This window comes from Hyperoodon ampullatus (genome assembly GCF_949752795.1).
Source record: "Hyperoodon ampullatus genome assembly, chromosome: 8".
NCBI classification, from domain to species: domain Eukaryota; kingdom Metazoa; phylum Chordata; class Mammalia; order Artiodactyla; family Ziphiidae; genus Hyperoodon; species Hyperoodon ampullatus.
The window spans coordinates 101,384,212-101,399,104 of record NC_136921.1 but is presented as its reverse complement, the minus strand read 5'-3'; the positions used below and the strand labels follow the sequence as shown (position 1 = coordinate 101,399,104).

Genomic DNA, 14,893 nt, shown 5'->3' with positions numbered 1-14,893 from the left:
TCAGTCCAGGCTCAGTATGGGTCCTGCAGGAATCCAGCAGATAAATACAGTTTATCAACTGGAAGGCCGAAAAACACCAGCCAGTCACTTATGTCACTGATTCCAACTGGGAGACACTGATGCATCAGGAATCATGTCCGACATGGTAAGTGTAAGAGGGAGACAGACGCCTGAAAGAAAGACTGGAGTCCACTGTGTCAGATGCGCTCTGATCCTTCCGCGTCGCTGGATGCTATGGGCTCCTGTGCTTTCGAGCGTGAGTTAAGGAACGTTTTCTTAATTTCAATGTTCTGCTTTGAAAATAACCAAAGCCCTCCCCCACCCCCAACACCATTCTTCATAAATTCTGTTTCCGAAGTCCTGATTCAGGGTCTAGACTTTTTCCTTCCGCTTCAATTTTGCCACCTTCTTGACAGTCCCGTTCTTATTCAGAAGCTTCAGGACACGATCTTTGTGATCTAAAACCTTAAGCATGGAGTCTCTGGCCTCACTGATTTGATCCATCACAAGTTTACACCTCTGCATATTCCCCTGAAACAAAGGACATCACAGCGTCAGTAAGTAATCTTCGAGACAATGTGGCTTTTAAAGAACTTCTCTTCTTTGGATTGAGCCATTTTGAGGCTTTCACACAGAAACAGTGTTTTAGTGTTTCTTGATAATGCAGGCTGAAGTAATAGGTTTTTACTAAAGACATTAGTGGACGAGAGAGGGAAAGGGAGAAGTAAGGAGAGGGAAAGGGCTCCTTCAAACCTGTATTAGTTCATTTATTCGGTGTAAATCATCATCGGTTGCTGCTTTTTTCTTTGGGATGATCCCTTCCTGTAGGTTGGTGAGTCTTTCATAAACATCGTGTTCTAGATTTGTCTGCAACAAACAAGAGGGAGGGCGTCATGACTTCAGAGATACTTTTGTCAAACTCAGGCAAACAACCCACCCTGAATCACCTGTGTAAACTGGTATCAGATCTGTTTGGGTGATAAAATCATTTCTCCCAATGACTAAGATGCAGTAAAGAAAACTGATCAACAACAATTTACATTACAATTTGCCATAATTCAGAGTCCATCTTCCAGGATAACTTTTTAAAAAATTAATTAATTAATTAATTTTTGGCTGCATTGGGTCTTTGTTGCTGCACACGGGCTTTCTCTAGTTGCAGTGAGCGGGTGTTACTCTTTGCTGGGTGCGTGGGCTCTAGGCGCGCAGGCTTCAGTAGTTGTGGCTCACTGGCTCTAGAGCGCAAGCTCGGTAGTTGTGGCGCACGGGCTTAGCTGCTCCGCGGCATGTGGGATCTCCCAAGACCAGGGCTCGAACCCGTGTCCCCTGCATTGGCAGGTGGATTCCCAACCACTGTGCCACCAGGGAAGCCCCCAGGATAACTTATTTATTTATTTATTTGTTTGTTTTTGGTCGCACCGCACGGCATGTAGGATCTTAGCTCCTCGACCAGGGATCAAACCCGTGCCCCCTGCAGCGGAAGTGCAGTCATAACCACTGGACTGCCAGGGAAGTCCAAGGATAACTTTAAAATTCTTCCAGGAATTCACAATCCCTCTGAAAAACAAGTCTGTAAGTTTCAGAGAAATATGCTTTTATGCTACACTACTTTAAGAACAATACTAATAAAAGACAATGTTCTTCAGATCACTGCTACTCCAAAGATGGAAAGACTTTGTGAGGTTATTATTTTGATCACCTCCTCTTTACCTTGTTGAAGGGAGGATTCCCGCCTAGGGTTATGGAAAGGGCTGAACACCTAGCACGTTGGACAGATGAGATCAACAGCAGTTTACTAGTCAGTATCCTCACAGCCCAGGGGAAGAGGACAGCGCACACCACGCATGGCCACATGGGGGCTGCGCTCCATGACAAGCAGGGAACGGAGTGAAGGAGTAGGGGCTGTGGGAGGCAGGCACTGCAGCAGCCAGAGCGAGCGGTGCCCCTGGTCCTCCCGGGAGGATGTCACCAGCTTATCTGAGTATCACAAGCTGGCAGAGAACTGAAGCCCACTGTTCAGGAAGAAGTGGGAACTGTGCCTGGTCCCCACGCCAAGGAGCAGGGTGAGGAGGAGGAGCTTACACAGTTGGGTCATCTGACGCCCCCTCTTTTTCAGATGTCACGGCAACACGTAACACTGAACCTCAACTGTACATCTTACAAACTTAAGTTGTTCAGTATATTGCACTTACGGGGACCAAAACTAAGATATATTTAGATTACAATTACACCCACAGAATAGATAACAGTAATTACAATATCACACAGCACACATAAAAATTCTACCATGACCCACGTTAACTGGGAACGCTTCGGAATCACTCTAAAGAAAATGTTCTATGAACTCAGACGTCTCCAGCATCCATCCTTCTGTTCAGCAGGACGTAACAACTGCTAGAGCACCACCTACCAGCTGCAGCAACTGGGCAGCACAGAGGTGAACCTTCCAGCCTTGGGCACGACAGGATACTCCTTTCTGATTAGCTATTTCCTGCAGCATAGCTTTCTTCTCCTCTGGAATCATAAAAGAAAAAAAAAAGTATATTTCAATTTTTATAGAGCTAAAGTCATTTGTGTTCAAGCCACTACTTTATTAAGAATTTTACTTAAATATCTTTAAGTCATTGAAAATACAGTCACAACATGAATAAAAGCTCTTTTTGTCCACACCAGAAGAATTCTTTAAAGACATACTCTGCTAATCTAGTGAGTTCAAAAGAGAGTAAGTTAGTACTCTAAACTCTTAAATGAAGGAAATGGTCTTTAGTGGGTTGGAGCCTTGCTCATGTGTGAAGCTTGCCAGCATGTGGAGAGTTTGGGCCTGAAGCTTAGGAGCTCCGTGGTGTAATCTAGATCTTGGAGAAGTTACAGGGCTCCAACTTGAGTCACATTTAAATGTAGGTAGAAAAGTCCAGTAACCAGCACTGTAGTAAAATAAATATGAATTGTATCATTTGGACTGGGGAAAGAAACTAGGATTGAGGAGCACCTGTCAAAGGTGAGTTTAGCTGTATCTGTGAAGTTTTAATATCACTGTTTAACTAGGACTTAAAATGTAATTACATAGTACATGGATAATTAAAAAAGATTTTTAAAATTAAATAACTTATTTTATTATTTTAAAAACTAATCTTGAAAAAACCCTACCTGTATGTTTGTCAAACTGATACAGTATACAATGCCAAGACCAAACTGGACTGTAAATGATGAACTTTGGGTGATACTTGTATGTCAGTTTAGGTTCAGCAGATGCGACAAATGCACCACTTTGTGGTGGTGTTGACGGTAGGGGAGGCTGTGCATGTTCGGGGCGGGGGGACATGTAAGATCTCTTTCGATATGGTTGTGAACCTGAAACTGACAAACTTTACTTCTCAGAGCAATTAAAAAAAAAACTCTGTCTACTAGGCAAATATTAGCATGAATGGGATGAAAGAATTTTAACCTTTTTGAGAGAACTGTAGATTCACATACAGTTGTAAGGAATAATACAGGGAGATCCCGTGTACTTTTTTTTTTTTTTACATCTTTATTGGATTATAATTGCTTTCCAATGTTGTGGATCCTGCATACTCTTTATCCACTTTCCTCCAGTGGTAAGATCTTGCAAAACTACAGTCAATGTCACAACCGTGACACTGACAGAGTCCACTGACCCTATTCAGATTTCACCAGTTTTAGATGGACGTGTATATTTCATTACAAGCATTAAAAAAAACTTTTTAGTTTCACAGAAGTTGCAAAGATAGTCTACAGATATATCTGGTAAGGGACCTGTATCTAAAACACAGGAAGAATTCTTACCACTCAATGATAAAAAGACAAACCAATTAAAAAGGGCAAAGGATCCAAAAAGACATTTCTTCCAAAAAACATATACAAATGGCCAACATCACATGAAGATATTCAACACCATTAGGCATTAGCGAAATGTAAATCAAAACCACAGTGAAATACCACTTCCCACCCATTAGGATGCTGTAATAAAAAAAAAGAGTAAGTGCTGGTGAGGATATGGAGAAATCAGAAGTATCATCATGCACTGCCGGTGGGAAAAATGTATTTACTTTGGAAAATGGTCTGGGAGTTGCTAAAATGTTAACTATAGTTACCAAATAACCCAGAAATTCTATTCCTATGTATATGTCCAAGAGAAACGAAAACAGATGTTCCCACAAAAATGTAGATACATGGGGCTTCCCTGGTGGTGCAGTGGTTGAGAATCCGCCTGCCAATGCAGGGGACACGGGTTCGAGCCCTGGTCCAGGAAGATCCCACATGCTGCGGAGCAACTAAGCCCGTGCGCCACAACTACTGAGCCTGCGCTCTAGAGCCCACGAGCCACGACTACTGAGCCTGCACACCTAGAGCCCGTGCTCCACAACAAGAGAAGCCACCACAATGAGAAGCCCGTGCACTGCAACGAAGAGTAGCCCCCACTTGCCGCAACTAGAGGAAGCCCATGCGCAGCAATGAAGACCCCACACAGCTAAAAATAAATAAAATAAATTTATAAAAACAATGTAGACACAAATGATCACAGCACCATTATTCATAATAATCAAGAAGTGGAAACAACCCAAATGCCCATCAAGTGATGAATGGATAAATAAAATGTGGTATATATCCATAAAATAGAATATTATTTGGCAGGAAAATGGAATGAAGTACTCAGACATGCTACGTGGATGAACCGTGAAAACATTACACTAAGTGGAATAAGCCTGTCACAGAAGACTGTATAATATATGATTCCATTCATAAGAAATGTCCAGCACTGGGAAATCTACAGAGATGGAAAGCAGATCAGAGGTTGCCCAGGGCTGGAGGTATAGGGAGGAGTGAAGATGGCAGGATTGGGAAGGATGGCTAAGGGTTGTGGAGTCTCTTATCGGGGTAATGAAAATGTTTTAGAACTCACCGTAGTGATGGACGTGCAACTGTGAACATACTAAAAATCACTGAATTGTACATTTTAATAGATGAATTGTATGCTACGTGAATTATAGTTCAATAAAGCTATTACTGGGGAAAAAAGATAGTAAAGAGAGGTCAGGTATTTCTCCTTCACCACTGCCTACATCTTAATAACTGTAGTACAGTATCACACCCAGGAAACTGCCACTGATGTAAAGTGAGTATATGCCATTACATCATTTTAGATTTATGTGACTGCCACCGCAATCGAGATTCAGAACTATTACATCACCACAGAGATCTCTCCTGTGCCACACCTTTATGGTCACACCACCCCTGCCCCGTGATTAACCCCCAAATCCACTAATTTGTTCTCTATCTCTATAATTTTGTCACTTAGAGATTGTTAGATAGATAGCATCACATGATATGTCTTGTTTTTTTTCTTTTTGGTATGTGTCCTCCTAAGATTAGCTTTTTCCACTAAGCATAAGCACAATGCCCTTGAGATCCACCTAAGCTATTACATGATCAATAGTTCTTTCCTTTCCATTCCTGAGTAATATTCAATGGCACTACAGTTTGTTTAACCATCTGATGTCATTTGTGTTGTTTCCAGATTTTGGCTCTTACCAAAAAGTTGCTATGAACACCTGTGTACAGATTTTTGTGTGAACACAGGTTTTCATTTTTCTGGGATAAACACCCAGGAGTGCAACTGTTGGGTCATATGGTAAGTGTATGTTTGGTTTTTATAAAACTGCTAACCTTTTTTTTTTCCAGAGTAGCTCAGCAATGTATAAGAGACAACTGACTTGTGATATGACAGTGTTCTTCTAAGCTGCTTCCCCAGTGAAACTGGGGGAAATTTTTAAATAAGGCTTTAAACCTCTGGGAAAGGTCCTAAGGGCAAAGAGCAAAGCAGAAACATCTACTCGAGCCAATCTACTAAAATGTGGAAAGAACAGGAAGTCTGTGGTATTTAAACCAAGACCGCTCCCTCTCTCCTCTCTCCAGCTGAGAGGCGGTGACTCCATCCCAGATCGCTGCAGCCCAGAACACAGAGCCCCCTCTCCGCCAGCCGCTAGGGAGACGGCTCCCCTCCCAGGAGGAGCAAGACATTCCTCATCCTGCTCCGTGCTCCCTGCTGCTGAGGCCAAGTCCCAGGCGAGTCTAACTGACATGGGGGCTCCCTTCTTTTGCTCAACCCCACTTGTAGGATGGAGACTGTACCTTAGAAGTACAGTCTGAGAAGCCCTTCTCCTGGCTTGTGAAATGGTGGCGTCACATTAGGAGAGGCAAACCAAGCGGACGTACCCCAGGCTACTCACTCCTCTTCCCCTACCCTGAGTGTTCACCTCCTAGAACAAGGTGTTGCTCGGAGAAGAGGCTGTCATTGTCCCAGCCCCACCTCCAGAGCCCTAGGCTCAGAGATTCTGCCTGGAGGGAGAAACAGGCCATAGCACAGGAAGCTTCTGATCTCTTCCCAAAGGAGGTGGCTCTATTTTCAACAGAGTACGCAAGTTCAAATGCTCCCCAAAGCAGTGAGAGTGTAGTGAAGGCAAGTAGGAGGAAACGTGCAGACCCAGTGAAAGACGCGGCCTAGACTGTGGGCTGACCAGTTTTCAGGAGAGAACAAAGAGTAAGACAGCTGGCAGGAGCTCTCCTGGGGCAGAACAAACATCAAACACTGACCTCAGAAACCATTCTGGCAAGGAGCTACAATACGACTGGATTAGTTTGCAGAGGAATTTGTGTTTAAGGTCAAATTCCAGTACTGTGTTCTAGTAGATTAAATGGCAAGCAAGTAGTGGGGTTTATCAGCTGGATGTGGTCAGGGAAACAGTGGGGGAGAACCCTACTAATGCCATTGTCTTCCCAGGTGACTGCGGGCACCCAAAGCTGTGCCTCCCTAAGGAGTAACGTCAGAGGCTTAACACTTGGTGGTGTTGGCGGGGTGCAGGTGAATAGACTTCACTAAAAGAATCCAGCCGGTCGCTAAACAGATAAACAAGCAAATAGCAAATAATTATGGTGGGTCTTGGAGGAGATGAGATCAGTACCAAGAGTTGCTACAATATAGTATCAAAAATGTCCAGTTTCTAACAAAAATTATGAGGCATGCAAAGAAACAGAAAAGTATGACCCATACACAGGGAAAAAGAAACAGGCACCAGAAACTGCTTGAGAGAGTGACCAGATGTCAGATTTATCAGAAAAAGGTTTCAAAGTAGCCGTTATGAATAAATTCACAGAATGAAAAGAAAGCCTGAGTGAAGAAGTAAAAGAAGGTATGATGAAAAAGAAGGTATGATGATCATGTCACATTAAATAGAGAGTATCAGTAGAGAGACATAAATTATTTTTTAAGAAAAGAACCAAATGGAAATTCTGGAGTTAAAAAGTACAGTAAGCAAAATGTTAAAAATGTACTAGAGGGGCTCAACAGTAGATCTGAATTGGTACAAAAGAGAATTAGTAAAGTTGAAGACAGACCAACAGCCCTGAAGAACTGAAGGGAGAAAGAAACGAAGAAGAATGAACAGGCCCTCAAAGAAACATGAAACACCATTAAGAGCACCAAGACATGTATAAAGGAGTACCAAAAGGAAAAGAGAGAAAGGAGGAGAAATATTCAAAGAAAAAATGGCTGAAGACTTCTCACATTTACTGAAAACCAGTAACCTATATATCCAGGAAGCTCAAGGAACACTAAGTATGATAAATGCAAAGATACAAATAGACATATTATAGTATTATAAAAATGTTCAAAGTCAAAGTTGAGAAAATCTTCAAAGGAGCAAGACAAAACATGATGCATCATTTACAAGATAACCCCAATAAAATCAGCAGCTGACTTCTCTAGAGAAACAATGGAGGCTAGAAAGCAGTGGGATAACATTCAAAATGCTCAAAGGAATGTATGAGAGATCTAGTTTCTCTACATCCCCATTTGGCATTATCAGTATTTTTAATTTCAGTTATTTTGGCTGTGCTGCATGGCTTGTGGGATCTTAGTTCCCTGACCAGAGATTGAACCCTGGTCCCCGACAGTGAAAGCGCCAAGCCCTAACCACTGGACTGCCAGGGAATTCCCTAATTTCAGTTATTTTGATAGGCATCTCAATTTAAGTTCCTCTAATGGCTAGGGATAAACGCTTTTTAAAAATTAAATTTTACTGCTTTCTGTTCCAGAATCCAGTCAAGATACCACAGTACATTTACTTGTCATGTCTCCTGAGACTCCTTTTGGCTCGATGGCTTCTCAGACTTCCCTTGCTCCTGATGACTTTGACAGTTTTAAAGAGTTAACTGGTTAACTATTTTGTAGGATGACCTTCTAGTTAGATTTGTCTGATGTTTTTGTTAGGATTAGACAGTGGTTATAGATTTTTGAGAGGAGACATAGAGAAGTACCATTGTCATCACTGCCTGAGAAGGGTACGTATTATTACACGATTCATTACTATTGAAATTGACTTTGATCACCTGGCTGAGGTGATGTCTGTCACATGTCTCCACTGTAAAGAGAGAGAGACACCCTCTTCCACACTGCACACTTTGGAACAAAGTCTCTACATAGCCCACACTTAAGGACTAGGATTTATATTCCCTTGGACATCTTCTCAGGTGCTTGCCATCCATGTATCCTCTTTGGTGAAATGGCTCTTCATGCCTTTGTTCATTTTCTAACTGGATTATTGTTTTTATTTACTGTTAAGTACTGAGAGTTCCTAATATATATCCTAGACATGAGTCCTTTATTAGAGATGTAGTTTGCTAATATTCCCTCCCAGTCTATAGCTTGTCTTTTCATCCTCCTAATAGGGTCTTTCACAGATTAAAAAAGGTTTTATGAAGTCCAATTTGTTGATTGTTTTTCTTTTAGAGATGGCGTTTTTGGTGTTATGTCTAAGAATTGTTCACCATGCCCTAGGTTTTGAAGACCTTCTCCTAGTTTTTTTTTCCTAAAAGTTGTATAGTTTTACATTTAAATCTATTATCCATTTTGAGTTAATTTTTGCATGAAGTGTGAGGATTAGGTTGAGGTCCCCCCCGCCCCCACCAAACACATGGATGTCCAGCATTATTTGTTAAACAGACTCTCCTTCCTCCATTGAATTCCTTTTGCACTTTGGTCAAAAATCAGTTGGGCATATTTGTGTGAGTCTATTTCTGCATTTTTTATTCCATTCCCGTCATCAATACGTCTATGCTTCTGCAAACACCATGCTGTTTTGAGTACTGAAGCTAAAGAAGATTTGGTAACAAAATTTCTGTTGTTTTTCAAGATTATTTTACCTATTCTAGTCCCTGTGCCTTTCCACATAATGTTTAGAACAAGCTTTACTAAGTTTACAAAAACCTCTGTGATTTTGGTAGAAATTGCAGTAAATGTATCAGTCAATCTAGGGAGAACTGACATCTTTTGAGTTTTTCTAATCATGAATGCTGTATGCCTCTTCATTTATTTAGATCTTCTTTCATTTCTTTCATCAGCATTTTTCAGTTTTCAGCAAACATGTCCTGTACATGTTTTGCTAGATTTGTACCTGAGTATATCACTTTGGGGGGGAATAATTCTAAATGGCATTATGCTTTCAATATGTTTCCACAACATTCCAGGTATCTAAAATTATAATTGATTTTTTTCATGTTGATATTGTAGCCTGTGACCTTGCTGAACTTATTTACTAGTTTCAGGGGTTTTTGGTAGAATCCTTGAGATTTTCTATGTAGACAATGATGTCATTTGCAAATAGACAGTTTTATTTATTCCTTTCCAACCTGTATAGCCTTCTATCTCTTTTTATTACTTTATGATGTGGCTAGAACTTCCAGTTCTATCCTAAGTAAGAGTGGTGACAGAAGACAGTCTTATCATTTTGGTAATCTCAGGTAGAAAGCATTCAGTCTTTACCATTAAGTATAATGTTAGCTCTAGTTTTTTTGTAGACTTTTTATCAAGTTGAGGAAGTCTTCCTCCTTCTCTGTTTTTGAATTTTTATCATGTAAACGTTTTGAATTTTGTCTAACAAATTTTCTGCATCAATCGCTATGATCCTGTGATTTTTCTTTAGCTTCTGTTGTGGGCTGAATTATGTCCCTCCAAAAGATGTTTAAGTTCTAACCCTTGGTACTTGTGAATGTGCTCTTATTTGGAAGAGGGTCTTTGCAGATGTAATCAAGTTAAGAAGTCATACTGAACTAGGGTGGGCCCTAAATCCAAAGAGTCAAGAAACACAGGGAGGAATGCTCTGTTGGAGATGGGGGCAGAAATTGGAGTAATGCAGTAGCAGGCCGAAGAATAACTAGGGTTGCTGGCAACCACCAGAAGCTAAAAAGAGGCAAGGAAGGATTCTCTTCTACAGCCTTCAGAGAGGGCATGATCTGGCTGATACCTTGATTTTGGACTTCTGGCCTCCAGAACTATAAGAGAATATATTTGTTATTTTAGGCCATCCACCTTGTAGTACTTTGTTATGGCAGCCCTAGGAAATTAATATAGCCTGTTAAAAACAGTGAATTACACTGATCTTCAAATACAGAACTAACCTTGCATAGCTGTAACAAATCCTACTTGATCAAGGTGTAAAATTCTACTTAGAAATTGCTGGATTCAATTTGCTAACATTTTGTAAAGAATTTTTACATCTATATTCATTAAGGAATATTGATATGTAGTTTTCTATATTTGTACTCTCCCTGTCTTATTTCTGTATCAGGAAAATATTGGCTTCATAAAATGAAGTGTTCCCTCCTGTATTTAAAAGAGACTGTGGGAAATTGGTGTTGATTCTTCTTTAAACGTTTGGTAGGGCTTCCCTGGTGGCGCAGTGGTTGAGAGTCCGCCTGCCGATGCAGGGGACACAGGTTCATGCCCCGGTCCAGGAAGATCTCACATGCCACGGAGCGGCTAGGCCCGTGAGCCATGGCCGATGAGCCTGTGCGTCCAGAGCCTGTGCTCCGCAACGGGAGAGGCCACAACAGTGAGAAGCCCACGTACGGCAAAAATAAAAAAACAAAAACGTTTGGGAGAATTTCCCAGTAAAAGTATCTGAGCCTATAGATTCCCGTTTGGAAGCTTTTAAATTATGGATTCAACTTATTTAATGGTTATAAGACTATTCAGATTGCCTGTTTCTCACTGAGTTTTGGTAATATGTGGCTTTTAAGGAATTGGTCTAATTCATCCAAGCAGCTGACTTTATGAGCATAAAGTTGTTTGTAGTATTTCCTTATGCTTTTAATGGCTGCACAGTCTTAGTAATATCCTGTTTCCTTCTTTTTAAAAATTTTTTATTTCATATTGGAGTACAGCTGACTAACAATGTTGTTTCGGGAGTACAGGAAAGTGATTCAGTTATACATATACATGTATCTATTCTTTTTCAAATTCTTCTCCCATTTAGGTTGCTACAGAATACTAAGCAGACTTGCCTGTGCTATACAGTAGGTCCTTGTCGGTTATCTATTTTAAATACAGCAGTGTGTACATGTCAGTCCCAAACTCCCCATCTATCCCTCCCCCCGACTCTTCCCTCCTGGTAACAATAAGTTTGTTCTCTAAGTCTGTGAGTGTTTCTGTTTTGTAAAGAAGTTCATTTGTATGTTTTTTTCCCCCACATATAAGCAATATCATATGATATTTGTTTTTTTCTGTATGATGTACTTCACTTGGTATGATAATCTCCATCCATGTTGCTGCAAATAGCATTATTTCATTCTTTGTAATGGCTGGGTAATATTCTATTGTATATATGTACCACACCTTCTTAATCCATTCCTCTGTTAATGAGCACTATGGTTGCTTCCATGTCTTGGCTATTGTAAATACTGCTACAATGAACATCAGGGTGCATGTATCCTTTCAAACCATGTTTTTCTCCAATATATGCCCAGGAGGGGGACTGCTGGATCATATGGTACCTCTATTTTCAGTTTTTTAAGGAACCTCCATGCTGTTCTCCACAGTGGCTGTACTAATTCCCACTAATAGTGTAGGAGGATTCCCTTTTCTCCACACCCTTTCCAGCATTTATTGTTTGTAGATTTTTTGACAATGGCCATTCTGACTGGTGTGAGGTGGTATCTCATTGTAGTTTTGATTTGCATTTCTCTAATAATTAGTGAGGTTGAACATATTTTCATGTGCCTCTTGGCCATCTGTATGTCTTCTGTGCTGAAATGCCTATTTAGGTCTTCTGCTCATTTTTTGATTGGGTTGTTTGTTTTGATGATACTGAGCTGCATGAATTGTTGGTAAATTTTGGAGACTAATCCCTTGTGAGCTGCATCACTTGCAAATATTTTCTCCCATTCTGTGGGTTGTCTTCTTGTTTTGTTTATGGTTTCCTTTGCTGTACAAAGCTTCTGAGTTTAATCAGGTCCCATTTATTTATTTTTGTTTTTATTTCCATTACTCTGGGAGACGGATCAAAAAAGATACTGCTGCAATTTATGTCAGAGTGTTCTGCCTATGTTTTCCTCTAAGAGTTTTATAATGTCTGATCTTACATTTAGGTCTTTAATCCATTTTGAGTTTATTTTTGTGAATGGTGTTAAAGAATATTCTAATTTCATTTTCTGACATGTCGTTGTCCGGTTTTCCAGCACCATTTATTGAAGAGACTGTCTCTCCTCCACTGCCTCCTTTGTCATAGATTAATTGACCACAGGTGCATGGGTTTATTTCTGGGCTTCTTATCCTGTTCCATTGATGTGTATTTCTGTTTTTGTGCCAGTACCGTACTGTTGTAATGACTATAGCTTTGTAGTATAGTCTGAAGTCAGGGAGCCTGATCCCTCCAGCTCCATTTTTCTTTCTCAAGACTGCTTTGGCTAATTCGGGGTCTTTCGTGTCTCCATACAAATTTTAAGACTGTAGATTGCCTTGGGTGGTATAGTCATTTTGAGAATATTGATTCTTCCAATCTAAGAACACAGTATATCTTTCATGTGGTTGGGTCATCTTTGATTTCTTTCATCAGCATCTTAGAGTTTTTGGAGTACAGGTCTTTTGCCTCCTTAGGTAGGTTTATTCCTAGGTATTTTATTCTTTATGATGTGGTGGTAAATGGGATTGTTTCTTTAATTTCTCTTTCTGATCTTTTGTTGTTAGTGTATAGAAATGCAACAGATTTCTGTGTATTAATTTTGTATGCTGTAACTTTACTCAACTCACTGATGAGCTCTAGTAGTTTTCTGGTAGCATCTTTAGGATTTTCTATGTATAATAACATGTCATCTGCAAAAAGTGAGTTTTACTTCTTCTTTTCCAATTTGGATGCCTTTTTTTTTTTCCTTCTCTGATTCCTGTGGTTAGGACTTCCAAATCTATGTTGAATAAAAGGAGCGAGAGTGGTCATCCTTGTCTTGCTCCTGACCCTCCAGGAAATGCTTTCAGCTTTTCACCGTTGAGTACGATGTTAGCTGTAGGTTTGTCATACATGGTCTTTAGTATATTGAGGTATGTTCCCTCTATGCCCACCTTCTGGAGAGTTTTTATCATAAATGGGTGTTGGATTTTGTCAAAAGCTTTTTCTGCACCTATTGAGATGATCATATAGGTTTTATTCTTCAATTATTTGTTAATATGGTATATCACATGAATTGATTTGCAGATATTGAAAAATCCTTGCACCCTGGGATAAATCCCACTTGATCATGGTGTACGACCCTTTTAATGTGTTACTGGATTCGGTTTGCTAGTATTTTGTTGAGAATTTTTGCGTCTATGTTCATCAGTGATATTGGCCTGTAACTTTCTTTTTTTGTGGTATCTTTGTCTAGTTTTGGTATCAGGGTGATGGTGGCCTCATAGAATGAGTTTGGGAGTATTCCTTCCTCTGCAATTTTTTGAAACAGTTTCAGAAGGATAGGTGTTAGTTCTTCTCTAAATGTTTGATAGAATTCAACTGTGAAGCCATCTGGTCCTGGACTTTTGTTGCTGGGAGTTTTTTAATCACAGTTTCAATTTCAGTACTTGTGATTGGTCTGTTCATATTTTCTATTTTTTCCTGGTTCAGTCTTGGAAGACTGTACCTTTCTAAGGATTTGCCTTTCTTCCAGGTTGTCCATTTTATTGGCATATAGTTGCATGTAGTAGTCTCTTATGATCCTTTGTATTTCTGTGGTGTCAGTTGCAACTTCTCCTTTTTCATTTCTAATCTTACTGATTTGAGCCCTCTCCTTTTTTTTCTTGGTGAGTCTGGCTAAAGGTTTATCAATTTTGTTTATCTTTTCAAAGAACCAGCTTTTAGTTTTATTCATCTTCGCTGTTTTCTTCATCTCTCTTTCATTTATTTCTGCTCTGATCTTTATGATTTCTTCTAACTTTGGGTTTTGTTTTTCTTTCTCTAGTTGCTTTAGGTATAAGGTTAGATTGTTTGAGATTTTTCTTGTTTCCTGACCTAAGATTGTATTGCTATAAACTTCCCTCTTAGAACTTTTTTTGCTGCATCCCATAGGTTTTGGATCATTGTGTTTTCGTTTTCATTTGTCTCTAGGTGTTTTCTGTTTGCTTCTTTGATTTCTTCAGTGACCCATTGGTTGTTTAGTAGCATATTGTTTAGCCTCCACATGCTTGCGGTTTTTGCAGTTTTTTCTTGTAGTTGATTTCTAATCTCATAGCGTTGTGGTTGGAAAAGATGCTTGATATGAGTTTCAGTTTCTTAAATTTACTGAGGATTGATTTGTGACTCAAGATGTAATCTATCCTGGAGAATGTTCCATGTGCACTCGAGAAGAATATGTATTCTGCTGCTTTTGTATGGAATGCTCTAAAAATATCAATTAAGTCCATCTGGTCTAATGTGTCATTTAAGGCCTGTGTTTCCTTACTGATTTTCTGTCTGGATGATCTGTTCATTTTTTGAAAGCAGGGTGTTAAAGTCCTCCAGTATTACTGTGTTACTGTCGATTTCTCCCTTTATAGCTGTTAATATTTGCCTTATATATTGAGGTGCTCCTATGT

At 39.9% G+C, this 14,893-nt stretch overlaps 1 protein-coding gene across 4 annotated transcripts in view; it reads right to left on the bottom strand.

Moving 5' to 3' along the window:
- Nucleotides 1-372: 372 nt before the first annotated feature.
- Nucleotides 373-14,893, bottom strand: part of SAP130 (Sin3A associated protein 130) — a gene marked incomplete at both ends in the record, with an annotated part of 73,854 nt that continues 59,333 nt past the window's right edge. For all 4 annotated transcript variants that reach the window (XM_079710550.1, XM_079710552.1, XM_079710551.1 and 1 more), the window contains 3 exons: nucleotides 373-531; nucleotides 754-867; nucleotides 2,411-2,514. In XM_079710550.1, coding sequence (XP_079566676.1) covers nucleotides 373-531; nucleotides 754-867; nucleotides 2,411-2,514 — 377 coding nt within the window. The remainder of the gene's footprint in view (nucleotides 532-753; nucleotides 868-2,410; nucleotides 2,515-14,893) is intronic.